This window comes from Leptidea sinapis, chromosome 1 (genome assembly GCF_905404315.1).
Source record: "Leptidea sinapis chromosome 1, ilLepSina1.1, whole genome shotgun sequence".
In the NCBI taxonomy this organism is placed as follows: domain Eukaryota; kingdom Metazoa; phylum Arthropoda; class Insecta; order Lepidoptera; family Pieridae; genus Leptidea; species Leptidea sinapis.
In genome coordinates, this window is record NC_066265.1 from 29,422,517 (window position 1) to 29,440,177 (window position 17,661).

Genomic DNA, 17,661 nt, shown 5'->3' on the forward strand with positions numbered 1-17,661 from the left:
AGATATTTAGGACATTTAAGGAAAAATAGACCATACCTAGTGTATTTTGTCTGAAAATAATAGTTCTCTTGTAAATTGAATCTATTTATTTACTTACATTTAATCCTATCTATATCAAAATTCTCGTCTTGCAAATTGTTTAACGCGATTCATTCCGTGCCTTGGAAAAATACCTCGAAGTAGAACATGCAAGAAAACTTCCAATGTGAAAAATGAAAGAAAACGTGAAGCTGGCGGATGCATGGAATGTACGAGCCAAAATCTTCAAAAAGGAGTGGAAATAAAAAAAAACCTTCAATTTCATAAATCCATTTCATACTTCAAAACAAAAAGTTGAAGAATTATAACAGAATATGAACTATGAAGCTATATTATATCCTACCGAGAACAAATTGAAAGAGTAAATACGCATTGTATGATTTTAAGATTTAATGAAAGAAAGTTACGTTAAACACAAATAAAAGCGTATCAAAAAATAACGCCTAGGCGCAAATAATTTAATGCGAGATTCCTGTTCTATAAATCGTCGGTATTGATTAATGATTTGTGAAAAGGAAAATGAAGTGACTAAAATGAGCCTAGGCATAAATGTGGCTATCTAAGTTTGTGAATATAGTGACGAGAATGTGTTCATAATGAAAACGAAAAGCTTTCTGTTATTCTCGACTTCTGTTTTTGCCATCAGTATATTTCTGATAGTATTCCATCAACAGCCACCACAATCTATTCAAAACATTGTGACACAAACTCATCAACATATCAAGGATTTTCAGGTAAATGTGATGTTTTATGATGTAAATTTTCTATGTAACCATCATCTTTAATCATACATATATATGCAGATGGTTAAAGTTAGCCTAGTGTTATTGGAGAAATACCCAACAGTTAAAGTCATAAATGTAGGCTGCTATATTTTGTATATGAGTAATTACAAAGTTTTAGGACACCAAATGCTAAAGTACATACTAGCATACTTATAAATTTTGAAAATCTGACTAATTTTTAGTAGTCCAGTTATTTTCACATCATTCATTATAGATTTATAGTGGGATAGCTGCTGATATACTTTTTGTGCTGTAGAGGAAGGGAATTGTTAAAACAAATGGAACTGCCTATAAACTATAAATTTTGGGAACCAATGAAACATTGCAAAACCTCACATATTTGCAAATTAAAGTGTATTTGCAATATACAGAAAGTAATCTGTAATAATTGGCTACAAATTATATATGTGAATTTGCTTTTTTATTGTTGTTCTAAATCTAGTCTTGTGAATGTGGGCTATCATTTCAATATTGATAAAGATATTTTTCATGTAACAACCCAAGCACTAAAGCACAGATGTCATGTCAGAAATAGTGTGAACATCAGCATTTTTACACAAATGGGGTACTTCCACTTGTTCTTTCTATTTCATGAATTGAAGAGTTTTTTAAAGAATTTTGTAAGAAGTTAGCTGGATGCTATATAATCATCAGTATGGTTATTGATAGTCACTTAAAAAATTACACTCTCCAGTAAGACGAAAACTATGGATGGCTAAGTGAGGGTACATAATATGAACCTCCTGTCATACTCAGAATCCCTGGGGATTCAGTGTGCATGTTTTTAAACTTTAACCACTGCTTGTTACTTACAGAATTTCTTGAGAAATGATGATTATTTGGTTTGGAAGAGATGTTAATGGTTTAACTATTATCTTACTTACATTTAAAAGCATTCTCAGAGAATATATATTTGACAAAATAATCATTGTATTTCAGTATGACTAAATTAATCTTGATGTCTATGTGTTGCATTCAATAAATTAACTATTGATATTGTGAAAAAGTTCCATACTTTTTGTATAAATATGAAGGTAGTAGGTGTCTTTGCCACAGGCACAGCTCCGTGATGTTGAGGAAAAGCATTTGGTGCAGGAGGAGCGCTACTTGACCCTGGTTGGTTTGTCAGGTCACACTGAGCCTTGGCACAACACAACAGTCCCCGTGCTGGTGACACATGCAAGGCATGATGAACATGCCCTTATAGTTGCATTTGTACGAGCTGCACAAAAGCTGCCATACACTGTTTTTGTCTACAATATAGGACTCAAACCTTACTCTTTAAATGTGGTAAGTATTATCATGGCACTATTTTAAAATTAGGCATCTCGAAACAGGTTCATTTAATGCATTAATTTTGGAAAAACTTTGACTCTTAATACATAGGATGATAATGGAATAGGAGGACAAACGAGCGTATGGGTCACCTGGTGTTAATTGATCACCACCGCCCACATTTTCTTGCAACACCAGAGGAATCACAAGAGTGTTGCCGGCCTTTATATCTTGTTCATGTCTCATCTCTCTCTACCTCCTATTACTTATCTACTTCCACCTCCAGAGTATAATGTGATCGGCCCAAGTGATTAACAGACTGCCTAGACACAACTGTATGACTCCTCTATAAGGATAGTGAACATTGTGGTATAATAAATAAAATAATTAAATAAATAATAAACAAACCTTGATTACCCAAACTCTTCTTGCGTCTTGCAGACTGCTTGCATGTTGGCTTGAATTAGTATCTCACTCTATTGCTGACACTCAGTTTCTAGAAACTTTTTAGTTTGCCTTTGACCTCAGAATCTAGATGTCTATGTCCAGTATTCCGATATGTTATTAGTGACTGAACATACAAAGAGTGAGAGGTTTTTGTGGTTAAAGACCAGTTGTTGGTATTGCTTGGTGACTCTTGGGTAGCCCGTGAGAGAAAGTTTTTAAAATTCTGACTAACTGCCAGAGCTTGTGTCTTGCTTATGCAGCTGCCACGCATGTATGTTTAGTAAAGAGAAGGCAAGTTATAAATTTGAAATCAATTGATATTAATATATAAGTAACATTATTTGTTTAATTTTTCAGATATCCAACTACTGCAACTCCTCAAAGTGTGCCGTTATAGATTTTGATTTAAATCTGTTTCCATCTCATGTGAGTGACGAGAGCATCACTGCATTCAGACCACTCATTATACAGGTATTTAATCTTCTACAATACTTAATATCATTTAATAATCTATTCATGCATTAAAAATTGAATAATGACAATAGTTGAAGAGCCGGTTAAAGATAAAATGATCCCAATTGAGGAATAATTCTTCATGAAGCGCCTATTAATTTATAGGAAGGATCTAGCAGCAAATAGCATATTTATTTATTGTATATTCTACTCAATTCAGCTAATGTCACATTTTATTAAATGTGACCTGTTAAAGACCTTCAAGCTTAGAATATGTATTTGATAAATAGATACTGTTAGATTATAATGGACAAACAAAGATATGGTTTGACTTACGAAGGGTGTGAAAGGATAGCTTTACATTCCCAAATTTCGTTACTCAAAAATGCATAATAATTGTGTGGTGAATATGTATCTATAAAGAAAAGAATCATTAAGAGATAAATTAAAAGAAATAAACATTTTAACTGTTGCATCTCAATATATTTTTGATAATATTCTGAATGTATATAAGCATTTTAGCATATATTATTATTTACTAGAAACGGCGACAATGCTAATGTTAACATGAGAAACAAACATACGAAAACTTATTATGCCTAATACTCGGTTAAGTAGAGTTACTAAGTCTTTTATAGGGCGATGTATATGCTTTTGCAACATGATCCCAAAAAATGTACACAACAATAATTAATGTTTTACCAAATTCAAAAATATTTATAAAAAACGATTGTGTGTTAAATGTTAGTAAATAATAACAAAATGATTTTCTTAATGATACCACAGATAGAGTGAACACCCTCAGGCTTTTTAATTATAAATTATATTTTACTACATGATATTGGAACAAACTTAAGAAAAAAAGCTGAGTTTCGTGGGCCCGTTCTCCTCAGGTCTGAGCCATACTTAATTTCGAAATGAATAGAAGTAAGTAAGATTGGCACCAATAATAATTAAACTTTACTTCAAAATTGCTTTACAATTATTATTTAATGTATTTTTATATGTTTACTAGTCGTCCCCGGCCGCTTCGCTGGGCCAATTTTGGAATTCGGAAAATAAACAGCCATAAACCATCTAGGAAAAAATTTGCACCGAATGGTAGTAGTTTCATGTCGATACAATCAGTGGTTTAGGCGTGATTGAGCCTCAAACAAAGATCATTTTCATTATATATATTATAAGCAGACCCCCCCGTTATTGTACGGAGTAAGCTTATAAAAAGAACGCGTTCACTTTCGCGTTTACTTGCTTGGGCGCGCTTAATGAGGACAGTTCAGGTTACTCGGTACACGTGAGCCATTTTCGTTTTAATATCTTTAAATTGTACTTACGAATTACTTATTGATTGAATACTTCATAAATTAACTATTTGTAATACTAATTGCTCCGTTTGATAAATTATACTTTGATTCAGTAATATAAGGTTTGATTGTCACTGTTGTTTTTTTTTATGTTATTTATATTGTTTGCGCTAAAAATATATATAGAAGATTATTGGTATAGGTTTCGACTCGCGAATCGGGTTGGTTGTGCTATTGTATGAGTGTTTGGTGCTATTGTATGAGTGGTTGTGTGGTCGCAGCACGCGCTGAGCCGTGCGGGCGGCGTGGTGTACTGCGAGTCGTGGGCGCGGTGGCGCGGGCCGGCGGGCGCGCTGGGCGCCGTGTGGCGCCGCGCGCGCGGGCCGCACGCGCTGGGCGTGCAGGCGTGGGGGCGCCGCGCCGCCGTCACGTCGCTCACGCACCCGCACATGTTCACGTACCTGGGCGCGCGCCAGGACGACTTCCTCTTCGTGCAGATGCTGGACGCCTCGCGCCTGGTGCTGGCCGCGCACCCCGCGCTCGCCGCCCTCATGCGCGTCTGGGTGCAGTGCGCGCTCACCAGCGACTGCATCATGCCCGTCGGTGAGTCTACTACCAGTTCACCGTTCAAATACGATCGGCTGTCTGAAGAAGTACATCTATAGCATTGGGTCCACCAGCCACTGATGCTCAATTTTTTATGCAGAGCATATTGTGTTGTCCTTGTTGGAGAAAAATGTCATAAATTGTCGTGAGTAGACACCATAAAAGAAACTAAGCGAGTAGCTCAAGCGAAACGGGTGGGGCCAAAGCGGCTAAAATTATAGCTCACAACCGCGGAGGGCTACCCAACGGGAATCAAACCACAGACTTGCCCTGTACTTTCCCCGGGGCGTAAAAAGAATAGGGGAGTCCCAGGCCCATGGGTGTCGTAAGAGACGACTAAGGGCTTTTTAGAAGTGGGAGAGTCAGCACAATCGGGCCAGACTCGTCCGGGTTAATTACCACACTCGCACAGAATACCGGCGTGAAGTAGCGGTCTAGTGCCGTTATATTTCGCATAGGTTAGTGTCGAGGACCGGAGGCCATTCCCGGCAATTGACGACGTCCCCTCCGCTGAATTCGTAGTCCTGGGTGATTTCAACGGGCACAATGCCGAATAGCTTGGATCACGTACCACAGGCTACGCAGGGCGATCTGTGCATACTTTTTGCATTGTCGTATGGTCTGTCCCAATTGGTTGAGTCGCCAACGCGGATGTGGATAGCCACATGCCGTCCTTATTAGATCTTCTGCTGACTACACATCCCGAAGGTTACCAGGTCTCTGTCGACGCCCGTCTCGGAACGTCCGACCATTGACTGGTCAGAAGTGTAGTGTCTATCCGACGCCAACGTCGCAGACCACCAGCGACCCGCCGCGTTTTGCACTACAAGTCAGCAGATTGGGAAAGGATCGTCCATCCTTTTTTTTTTTTTATGGAATAGGAGGACAAACGAGCGTACGGGTCACCTGGTGTTAAGTGATCACCGCCGCCCACACTCTCCTGCAACACCAGAGGAATCACAAGAGCGTTGCCGGCCTTTAAGGAAGGTGTACGCGCTTTTCTTGAAGGTACCCATGTCGTATCGTCCCGGAAACACCGCACACGGAAGCTCATTCCACAGCTTCGTGGTACGAGGAAGAAAGCTCCTTGAAAACCGCACTGTGGAGGACCGCCACACATCCAGATGGTGGGGATGAAATCCTAACTTGTGGCGTGTCGTGCGAAGGTGGAATTCGGCGGCAGGAATCAGGTTGAACAGCTCTTCGGAACACTCCCCGTGATAGATGCGGTAGAAAACACACAATGAAGCGACGTCTCTACGCAACGCCAAATGATCCAGCCGTTCACAGAGTACTGGGTTCCCGACAATTCGAGCTGCTCTGCGTTGCACGCGGTCAAATGGATCGAGCTGATACTGGGGTGCGCCAGACCAGAGATGACAGCAATACTCCATGTGAGGCCGGACCTGCGCTTTGTAGAGCGCTAGAATGTGGGCCGGCTTGAAGTATTGCCGTGCTCTATTTATGACGCCCAGTTTCTTTGAAGCCAGTTTGGCTTTGCCCTCCAGATGGCCACGGAATTGGCAATTGCTCGAGATTTCGAGACCCAGTATTCCGATACTAGGCGAGGCTTTAAGGGAAGTGTTCTCGAAGAGCGGTGATACGGCAAATGGGGTTTTTTTAGTTGTAAACGCGCAAACTTGAGTCTTCTGGGGGTTAAATTGGACAAGGTTCAACTTACCCCATTCCGCGACCTTCTCGAGAGAGGACTCGATAGAAGACACAAGTTTCTCCCGGCACTGGTCGACGTTTTCCCGAGAGAGACCTGCATGGCCCGTGTATACGGCATCACCAGTGCTGTCGTCTGCATAGCAATGCATGTTGGCGGTGTCCAACATATCATTGATATGCAGAAGAAACAGCGTGGGAGATAGCACACAGCCTTGGGGAACTCCAGCGTTCACGGGCTTGGGATTCGAGCAATAACCGTCGATAACGACCTGTATGCTGCGCCCAGTGAGGAAGCTGGAGGTCCACTTGCATAAGCTCTCGGGAAGCCCAAATGATGGAAGTTTTGCGAGGAGCGCCTTGTGCCATACACGATCAAAGGCCTTCGCTATATCCAGACCAACTGCCAGGCCTTCCCCCTTGCTTTCAATAGCCGCCGCCCATCTATGTGTAGACCAGAAGATCGCCAGTCGACCGACCATTGCGAAAGCCGTACTGCCGGTCGTTGATCAACTGGTGACCCTCAAGGTATACCAAGAGCTGGCGGTTAATTATGCTCTCCATGATTTTGGAGAGTAGGGAGGTAATCGCAATAGGCCTGTAGTTTGCCGGATCCGAACTGTCTCCTTTTTTTGGGATCGGATGGACAAGGGCTGACTTCCATGAATCAGGGACTACGCCTTTTGAATAAGAGTGCCGGAATAAACGCGTTAGCACCGGCGTCAACTCAGGGGCACACGTTCTAAGCACGATTGGAGAAATGCCATCCGGCCCGCTCGACTTCCTGACGTCCAACGAAAACAGAGCTCGCCTAACAGTTTTCTGTCGGAACTGTACTTCAGGCATGGAGCTCTGACACCGCGGGATGGTCGGCGGTGTTTTTCCGTTGTCGTCAAGAGTCGAGTTGGAGGCAAAAAGAGTGCACACGAGATCGGCTTTCTCTTTTGCCGTATGGGCCAGGGTGTCATTCCTCATGTGCAACGGCGGCATGGACGGCTGGTTGAAGTTACCAAGAGCAGCTTTCGACAACGACCAGAACTTGCGTGTTCCGGTCGGGTAACTGGAAAGCTGCTCGCCAATTTTGACGACGTGCTTTGATTTCGCACGGGCGATTTGCCGCTTAAAAAATCTGGAGGCACGGTTATATTTCCTCTTCAGAACTTTGCAGTTCGGATCCTTTGAGCCCAGCGCCGCAACCCAAGTTCGATACGCCTGTTTTTTGCAGTCAGATGCTGCTTTAACTGACGCATCGAACCAGGGCTGTGATCTGCCACCGATCGGTACTACAGAGCTTGGTATAAAAATATCCATGCCCTGCAGTATCACATAGGCTACTGCAACGGCGCAGGCACTAGGATCATCCGAAGGGAAACAAACCCTGCCCCAAGGGTAGGATGCAAAAAAGGAACGCATCCTATCCCAATCTGCTGACTTGTAGTGCCAAACGCGGCGGGTCGCTGGTGGTCTGCGACGTTGGCGTCGGATAGGCACTACACTCCTGACCAGGCAATGGTCGGACGTTCCGAGAGGGGCGTCGACAGAGACCTGGTAACCATCGGGATGTGTAGTCAGCAGAAGGTCTAATAAGGACGGCATGTGGCTATCCACATCCGGGAGCCGCGTCGGCGACTCAACCAATTGGGACAGACCATACGCCAATGCAAAATTATGCACAGATCGCCCTGCGTAGTCTGTGGTACGTGATCCAAGCCATTCGGCATTGTGCCCGTTGAAATCACCCAAGACTACAATTTCAGCGGAGGGGATCTGAGCAAGCACGTCATCAAATGCCGCTTGAACGCAGCCCATGAGGTGATCCGTTTCTGCGTTACCACTATGGGACCTGTAGACACACGCATAGATGCGGACGCGGTCCTCTAAATCTACGCGGAGCCAGAGAGTAGACAGGCCCCTACCCTCAAAATTGCCGAGACGGCGACAGCAGATATCCTCCCTAACGTACACACATACCCCGGCATGAGGCATGAAATTATGCTCAATTTTGTACCCGGGGTACGTTCAATATGACGTATCGCTAGGTCGAGATATCTGCGTCTCCGTAAGGAAACACAAGGCCGGCTGCGACGTCTCAAGGTGGTGGTGGACGGCGTTTAAGTTGGAGTGAATTCCCCGGATGTTACAAAAGTCCACATTAAGCGTGGAGCGGGGTGCCGTGGTGTTGCTGCCCTGTTTGTCCTGTGACATACACGGTACTGTGCCCTCCCCAGAATACGAAGGGCAGCCCGAGCGCGAATGCTCGGGGAGGGATTCTCTGGCTCTACAAGAGCCGGTACCCTCCTGGGGTAATTTCTCTTTAAATACCGCTCTCATATTTTGTGGGGGGGGGGAATGGCCTCCGGTCCTCGACACTAACCTATGCGAAACATAGCGGCACTAGGCCGCTACTTCACTCCGGTATTCTGTGCGGAATCCTACCCTTGGGGCAAGGTTTGTTTCCCTTAGGATGATCCTAGTGCCTGCACCGTTGCAGTAGCCGATGTGATGCTGCAGGGGATGGATATTTTTATACCAAGCTCAGTAGTACCGATTGGTGGCAGATCACAGCCCTGGTTCTATGCGTATGTTAAAGCAGCGTCTGACTGCAAAAAACAGGCGTATCGAACTTGGGTTGCGGCGCTGGGCTCAAAGGATCTGAACTGCAAAGTTCTTAAGAGGAAATATAACCGTGCCTCCAGATTTTTTAAGCGGCAAATCGCCCGTCCGAAGTCTAAGCACGTCGTCAAAATCGGCGAGCAGCTTTCCAGTTACCCGACCGGAACACGCAAGTTCTGGTCGTTGTCGAAAGCTGCTCTTGGTAACTTCAAACAGCCGTCCCTGCAGCCGTTGCACATGAGGAATGACACTCTGGCCCATATGGCAAAAGAGAATGCCTGTGCGCTCTTTTTGCATCCAATTCGACTCTTGGCGACAACGGAAAAACACCGCCTACCATCCCGCGATATCAGAGCTCTAACCCTGAAGTACAGTTCAGACAGAAAACTGTTAGGCGAGCTCTGTTTTCGTTGGACGTCAGGAAGTCGAGGGGGCCGGATGGCATTTCTCCAATCGTGCTTAGAACGTGTATTACTTATTCCGGCACTCATATACAAAAGTCGTAGTCCTTGACTCATGGAAGTCAGCCCTTGTCCATCCGATCCAAAAAAAGGTGACAGTTCGGATCCGGTAACCTACAGGCCTATAGCTATTACCTCCCTGCTCTCCAAAATTATGGAGAGCATAATTAACCGCCAGCTAAGCTCAGTAAAGTATACCTAGAGGGTCACCAGTTGATCAACGACCGACAGTGCGGCTTTCGCCATGGTCGATCGGCATTTGATCTTCTGGTATACCTAACACAAAGTTGGGCGGCGGCTATCGAAAGCAAGGGGCAGTTAGCCTGGATATAGCGAAGGCCTTTGGTCGTGTATGGCACAAGGCGCTTCTCGCAAAACTTCCATCATTTAGGCTTCCCGAGAGCTTATGCAAGTGGACCTCCAGCTTCCTCACTGGGCGCAGCATTCAGGTCGTTATCGACGGTCATTGCTCGAATCCCATGCCCGTGAGCGCTGGAAGCGTGCCCCAAGGTTGTGTGCGATCTCCCACACTGTTTCTTCTGCATATCAATGATATGTTGGACACCTCCAACATACATTGCTATGTAGACGACAGCACGGGCGATGCCATATACACGGGCCATGCAGGTCTCTCTCGAGAAATCGTCGACCATTCCACCTTCGCACGACACGCTATAAGTTAGGATATCATCCCCAACATCTGGATGTGTGGCGGTCCTCCGCATTGCGGTTTTCAAGGAGCTTTTTTCCACGTACTACAAAGCTCTGGAATGAACTTCTTTGTGTGGTGTTTCTGACGACGATACGACATGGGTACCTTCAAAAAGCGCGTATACCTTCCTTCAAGGCCGGCAACGTTCCTGTGATTCCTCTGGTGTTGCAAGAGAGTGTGGGCGGCTTTGATCACTCAACACCAGGTGACCCGTACGCTCGTTTGCCCTCCTTTTCCATAAAAAAAGACCGGCTTTGTGCTGGAGTGAATAGAGATTAGCTTATTGCTCAACTGAAAGAATATGAGTGAAACTACGTGTATATAAAATGTGTGATAAAAATATGAATGTGTATGATGGACCCAGCTCTATCAACTACAATATTTTTTACCTCCTAATTCGTGCTACGGGATACTAAATCCAACCCTCGCATTCAATTATTTGATTACTTTTGTTTAATGTTACAATAGTTTATTTAAGTCATCGAACGAGACATTCATTCCAGTTAGTAGAACAATCTAAATCCAGGCGCAGTTGCCACTACGTAGAGATTTTTTTTTTATGGGAGGACAAACGAGCGTACGGGTCACCTGGTGTCAAGTGATCACCGCCGCCCACATTATCTTGCAACACCAGAGGAATCACAAGAGCGTTGCCGGCCTTTAAGGAAGGTGTACGCGCTTTTTTTGAAGGTACCCATGTCGTATCTTCTCGGAAAAAGTTTAATGGTTACTTGCTTATCCGTCGCAACCCGCGGTAGTACCGGCGGATACGCGAAAAGGCAGTAATCATTTATGTTGTGTCTATGCTGTAAAGATATATTGATAAAGGATGTACGATCGTGTGTGTTCCCGTTGTAACGTCAGTATTATTAGTAGTGACATAAGGTCGTGTGTCGCAGGCGCGCAGTCGGGCGGGTGCCGGTTCGACAAGAAGCCGCAGTACCGGTACTCGGGCTGCCACGGCCAGGACGCGTCTGCTCTCAGCATCATACTGGGCGTGCGCGCCGACTTCGAGGAGGCCAGGTACCGCGCGCGCGCCGCCGACGGGCTCTGGACGCGCACCAGCCCGCTCGCCGCGCGCGAGTACTTCGACTCGCTCGAGCGGAACGCAACCACCGCCGCGCCCGAGCGGGACGAGCGAGAAGAGCGCACCGAGCAGGTCCGCGCCGCGCCCACGTGAGCGGGACAGGCAATGTTAACGACGGGAAGATTTACAATTTCAAAATAGCCTTTATTTTATGCGAAATAAATATTTTTTTTTAATCACAACGTAATAGCGATAGATACGTACTCGACGTAACGGTATCGCGGCGGACGACTCGTTTGTGTACAGACCTCTTTATAGCTAATAGCAGACAATAGTACAATCAGTGCCATATTAATATTATTATCGATATAGTGTTGTTTCCGTATATTTGGCTATATTAAAGTTACAATTATAGCCCCTGTAGTTGGAGGCCATTAAAACTTCCTGTTTGTCATGAAAAAAAAAAGATATAATATTAGTTCTGAGTGGCGCTATCTGAGGATGCGTATGTTCAGGGTGTTTGTCGTCTCGTCATATAATGATCAGACGGTTTTCTGAAATATCTTAACGCAACAGGTACGTGGTCACGTCTCTAGTCAGTGCTCGAGGACTGCTGTCTCCATTATAGAACCTTTCGTCCGCCACCGTACTAGCTATCTCCAGAAGGTTGTTAATCGTTGTGGCGGATGTATTAGCGAGGGCTTTTGTATTGTAAACCAGCACAAGTTGATTGATCTCAAACACTTAGTTGATAGAACTCTGTCATAATAATTATTTTAATTTGTAAATTGTCAAATGTTAGTCAAGTGTGTTATTAAGGTTTGTATATAGCGGCGTACAAGTAGTTTACATATTTCAGTATTAGTTGTAGGAAGTCTTGTGGTCGGCGCGACAGTATGCGCTTTTGCAAGGAGATTGGATTTGTTTTGAGTTCTGTTTGCTCCCAATTTACGTGGACTAATGTCAGTTGGACAATCGTAGCGAACAATACTTTGTCCATGATAAAGGTGCGCAGGACTCCCGACCGCGACAACAGTAGGTACTTTCTGAATAACTGAATCGAAATTATCCTTATGGATATCCACTTATGTTTGACCCAACGTTTCGCATATTGTTTGTGTTCACCTAGGAGTCCGTATAAATGTGAAAACTTCGTATTAATCATATTACGAACAAATTTACTTAAATTTTGTCACACTCAGCTAAAACGGATCAGTCAGATTTTTGCGTCTGTGTGATTCACATTTTAATTGTATTTTTGACACTAGCACAGCTGCGCCGAATGAATACCTCAACTTATTCCCTTTTTTTGTACACATTGAATGTGAGGTTTTTGTATATAAATTTATTTTTATATTTTATTGTTTAGCGGCATGGAGATGGCCTATTTTATGTGATATTAGCGGGCACGTGGTGAAGTTATTCCTACTTAATGTGTTATTTATTGTTATACAATTGGATCATAGTTGTAGTTATTTATCGTTCCGCTGGTTGTGAAACTGCTTTTTGTCAAGTCAAGCGGTCTGAACGGAATCTGGGCGTGAATGTAACAAAGGTTATCCAAGCTACCACTACCCAAAAACAAGTGGGAGGCTCCTTTGCACGGGATGCCGACTATATTACGATATATTTCGTCGCCTTTTTCTGCCGTGAAGCAGTAATGTTTAAGCATTATTATGTTTTGGTCTGAAGGGCGCCATAGCTAATGAATGTACTGGGCAAATGAGACTTAACATCTTTATGTCTCAAGGTGACGAGCGCAATTGTAGTGCCGCTCAGAATTTTTGGGCTTTTCCAGAATCCTGAGCGGCACTGCATTGTTATGGGCAGGGCGTATCAACTGAACGTACTGCTCGTCTCGTCCCTTATTTTCATTTAAAAAAAAACATGTTTGTTGCAGATATTTTTCAGTTACATTCGGCCATCGGTTTCCGTTCGGCCTAATTTGACGGAATATTTTGTAAACCTTTATTTATTATTGCAATATTTTCTCTATGTGTTTACAATTGTTCAGTATTTTTTTTACTTCAACCACAAATGTTTGTGATATATGCAGAAAATATAATTAAGTTTTGAATCGTCGACATAACACTAAAACAAAAAGCAATTTAGCGTGTAATATTTTATATTCTAGTATTATAATGCATTCTTAATGAATATTATTTAATTAGCTTAACTGTATTAAATAGAATGGCCGTTTATATTTGTAAAAAAAAATCAAATGTGTTTTACAAATTACACTTGAAATATAGTTTTTAATTACCAAAAATCCGGGGTTTAGTATAGTGAAGAAATCGTACATAGTTAGCAGTTTTTGTACTCGAAATGAATAGAATTATTAAAATTGTGGCCATAATACTCATTAATAACTTGTAATGTAGGAATCCTGACGGTGATTTATCAATGAAATTGTGAATCGAATCGATTACCGAGTACTATCGTTAAAAATCGTTTGTGTAAGGTAGGTATAGAGCACCCTAAAGAATTATTTCAATTTAATTTTCATATAATTAACGAAAACATAATAGAATAACTCAGTTTGTGAATAAACTATGATTAGTTAGATGACAGTATAAATAGCTTTTCGTCTATTAATTTAATTACTCGATTTTGTTCAGGAGAGAGGCTTATAATTAACTTATTTAAAATTTAATATAAAGAATATTAAAATTAACATTTGTAACACCAATTTCTTTTTAAATATATACATTGATTATCAGTATCGCTTTTTTTATGTTAAACTTTATTGAAACGAGGATAATATTGTTTGTTTGTCAGGCCAAGATTTTCTTCAAAAATTTGAAAGAAAAGGAATTCAAATGTAGTTACACTGATTAGCCAGACTTTACCTCGTTATAATATTAGTGAAGTTAAAATACCAATTTTTCTGGTAATAAATGTCATCTTATAGGGCAGGGACCCTTTGGCACTCGATCTTGTAATGTAAATTGTACCCTTTGAAAGAATCAAAACGCTTTAGCTGTAAAAAAGGAACCAGAATTTGTACTTATTGCTTTTATAATGCCATTTTGTACCTGTACCGTATTTTATAATTAGCATGTCTGCATAATTTCATATCCACGCGTAGTATTGTAAATATATAGATATTAGTTACGATATCACTAGTGCTAGGCTACGTGCCTACTGTCGAGTCACGAGTGTTCCGTACGCGAATGGTGCGGTGGCAGTTTAATGAGAATGAGAACATCTGTTTTATAGTATTCGTGAAGGTGCTCAAACATTTTTGTATGTATAAAGCGAAATATTCAAACTCTTACGACCCAGCCAGGAATGCTGATTTGTTTGCAAACCGTTCTGAATATTGAATCCTTGAACTATTGAAACAGCGACGGTGTTATTACAAAAAATATTTAAACATGGCTTAGAAACGTGTCTGGTTGGACAGTGACCTAACAATAACGACATCTAAAATGGCGTTCACCTTTTTCTAGTGCAAAACAGTGTTTAACAAGCACAACATAAACTGAAGTATACAAGAACAATTATAGGAACGGAACGTAATTTTTGACAGTTGTCATCATATAAGCTAAATGTTCCTAAAAAATATGATCTATCATGTTCGAAGTAAATCCATCGAACAGCATTATATTACAAGTATTGCATAGTAGAGATGCAGTACGCGAGTAAATATTGATCGGGCCGGTCCTAGTTACCATTGACCATTACAGGACCGGCCCGAGTAACCATCCGGCTCGAAGGACCATGAAAAGGGATGCACTTAGGGGTAGATATATATATTGTATTTATGGTAAAAGTATTTATTTACTTATGGTACTAAACTTATCTATGACACTTGCTAAATCACTATAATTAATGGTTGTACTGGTGAGTACGCGGATCTCTACTATTAATTGGTTAAAATGGTTACTCGGACCAGTCCTGTAATGGTTATAGACAAATGGTTAATGGTATCTAGGACCGGACCGATCAATGGTTACTCGCGTACTGCATCTCTACTAGGCAATATTTGTAATATAATGCTGTTCGATGGATTTACTTCGAACATATCCGTTAGTCACACATTAGACAATCTTCGAATCGTGTTTAAATATAAGCAATATCTATAGATTGTTGAACGAAAAGCAACAGAAAGACACTGATTTGTAAATAGAATTTTAAAAAAAATGTTCAACACATGTTTAATTTTTTTTGTAATAACAACGCGAATATTTAATTTGTTGTTTACAAATTAAGGTTTTTATGTTATGTTACAATGCAAATACTGTTTTGTTTATTATAATGTATAGTATTCATAATACAATGTGAGAAGCTTCTTTCTGCTTTTAAGACCAAAGATGGAATGGTGTTGTGAGCATAAGCTCTCTAATAGCTGAACCAATCATTGTGCCCTTGATGAAGTTAAAGTTAAATATTGACAAGGATTGTATGTTGCGAACATCTCTGATACTCTTATTGTCAGTTACATTTTCACCAAACTATTTGCGTAAAAAACTTAGACTTAAAAATGTGGAAAGGTAATGGAGCATTTGTGTATGTGGGGTTGCTATGCATAAAATTCCGAACTACAGTAATTGATGACGTTAAAGTCCATCAATCAAAACTGTGTGTGGCGCCATCTGGTGAGCCGTGTGGTTCTTCGATGTCTATTAGAATAATGCACCAAAACAGATAAAATATTTATGTATCTTATTTAAATATCTACCGATTTTGGTTCTCTGTTAGACCTAGAACACATTGCTTTATTTAACTTTTTGCATTGTAATTTATAATAATGGCAACCAATACATAGAAATGAACCATCAGATCGTACATCAGTTCGCGGGCGACATACTTATGTGAGAGCACGCTGCGCCCTGCCCTGTCGTGTTCATAGTAAATATATACCATAGACTTAGATTATACGAGCGCAGACTATCTGACAGCCCGATGCCGACCAATTATATTTTTCAATGTGTGTGTTAGCTATTGGTTGAATATTCAAAATATTGAGGAGCTAATGCACTGACCTGTATAAATACCACTCGACAGGCTCTTCCATATGTTTGACAGCAATTTTTTGTGCCTCTTTGAAGTGCCACTCGCGAGCGCCTAGAGAACTAATTTTGACGTATAATACAAATGGCTGCGAATGAACATACAATACTCTGAAGTATTTTTGTTTCACTTTGACAACCGCCAGTACAGTGGTATTTAGTATATGTCAGTGAGCTAATATTAATTGTGGCTGACTGTTACTTGTCAATCAAAATCTGTAACAATATTTTTGTTTTGGATTTTATGGAACAATAACAATAGATTCGCTTTCCCTTTCTGTTCCTGCAGCCACTAGAGATGTTCGTCTCTCTCGTACGCTATTATATCTATGGTATAGACTATAATTTAATACACGATGGCACGGTGACACGTAACTCATACGCGACACATATCGAAACTAGATACTGTATAATATACATAATGTATAAATTGAATGCTTTGCACATAATGTCTCGTATTTAACTACTCAATCGTTAAATAAATGATTACAATATATTTTTGTTTTTATTAACCCTTCACTGGCTAAGCTGCCACAAAGCGGGTGGCGCACATGCTCGTCTTAAGCCGCCGCGCGTTACCGACGCCAATTTCAACGGGCTCGTGTTACAATAAAATTTATTGCTTTTGAAGTGTTTCGGCTTGTTTATAAAAACGAACGTCAATGATTTTGTTATTAAACCAACTAGCGCTTTGTTAGATTACATAAACAATAGATACTGCGCAATTTAAACAAATTTCGATTAAAGTAAGGCTAAACGGCTGACCGCAATTTGACGGCTTGTCGTATTTACACAGATAAATTAAATATTCTTACTTTTATAGTCGGTTAAATTACCTTTCTTGTGGTTTATCGTGTAGCTTGTCTTACTAAGTGCTTGTCTGTGTACATTTAACGAAAAAATATCTGCTACCGTTGTGTGCCAAGCAGACGTACGTCGTCTGGTTTGGCACGCAACGGTAGTTTTGATGCTGCTATCAAAATATATGACGTTTGCACGTCTGATTGGCACCTCGCAGGTTAATTAACTAATTTGACTTTGTTTTCAAATACATTTGTCAATAGAGGCCATGAAAACAATGGTGGACTAACTTATTTTTCTTTTTATTTAACAGTTCTTATCATATGGGTAGAACCATGATTGAGTAAATTAATAAATTATAATGATAATACTTTGATAAATAACATCACTTACATAGACTTATAGTCACTATAATAGTTCTCATGGCCTCGGTGGACAGCCTTTGGAGTTTATTG

The 17,661-nt window shown here is 41.4% G+C and overlaps 1 protein-coding gene across 2 annotated transcripts; it reads left to right on the forward strand.

The window, feature by feature from the left end:
- The first annotated feature begins 309 nt into the window (after window positions 1-309).
- LOC126965716 (uncharacterized) lies at window positions 310-16,901 on the forward strand. 2 transcript variants are annotated; one of them, XM_050809470.1, is made up of 5 exons: window positions 310-773; window positions 1,866-2,114; window positions 2,904-3,017; window positions 4,585-4,906; window positions 11,263-16,901. In XM_050809470.1, the coding sequence occupies exons 1-5, from the start codon at window positions 636-638 to the stop codon at window positions 11,541-11,543; spliced, it is 1,104 nt and encodes a 367-aa protein (XP_050665427.1). In that variant the 5' UTR covers window positions 310-635; the 3' UTR covers window positions 11,544-16,901. The 2 variants fall into 2 exon arrangements, with proteins under 2 accessions (XP_050665427.1, XP_050665435.1); XM_050809478.1 differs by having other exon boundaries at window positions 1,881-2,114.
- The last annotated feature ends 760 nt before the right edge of the window (window positions 16,902-17,661 follow it).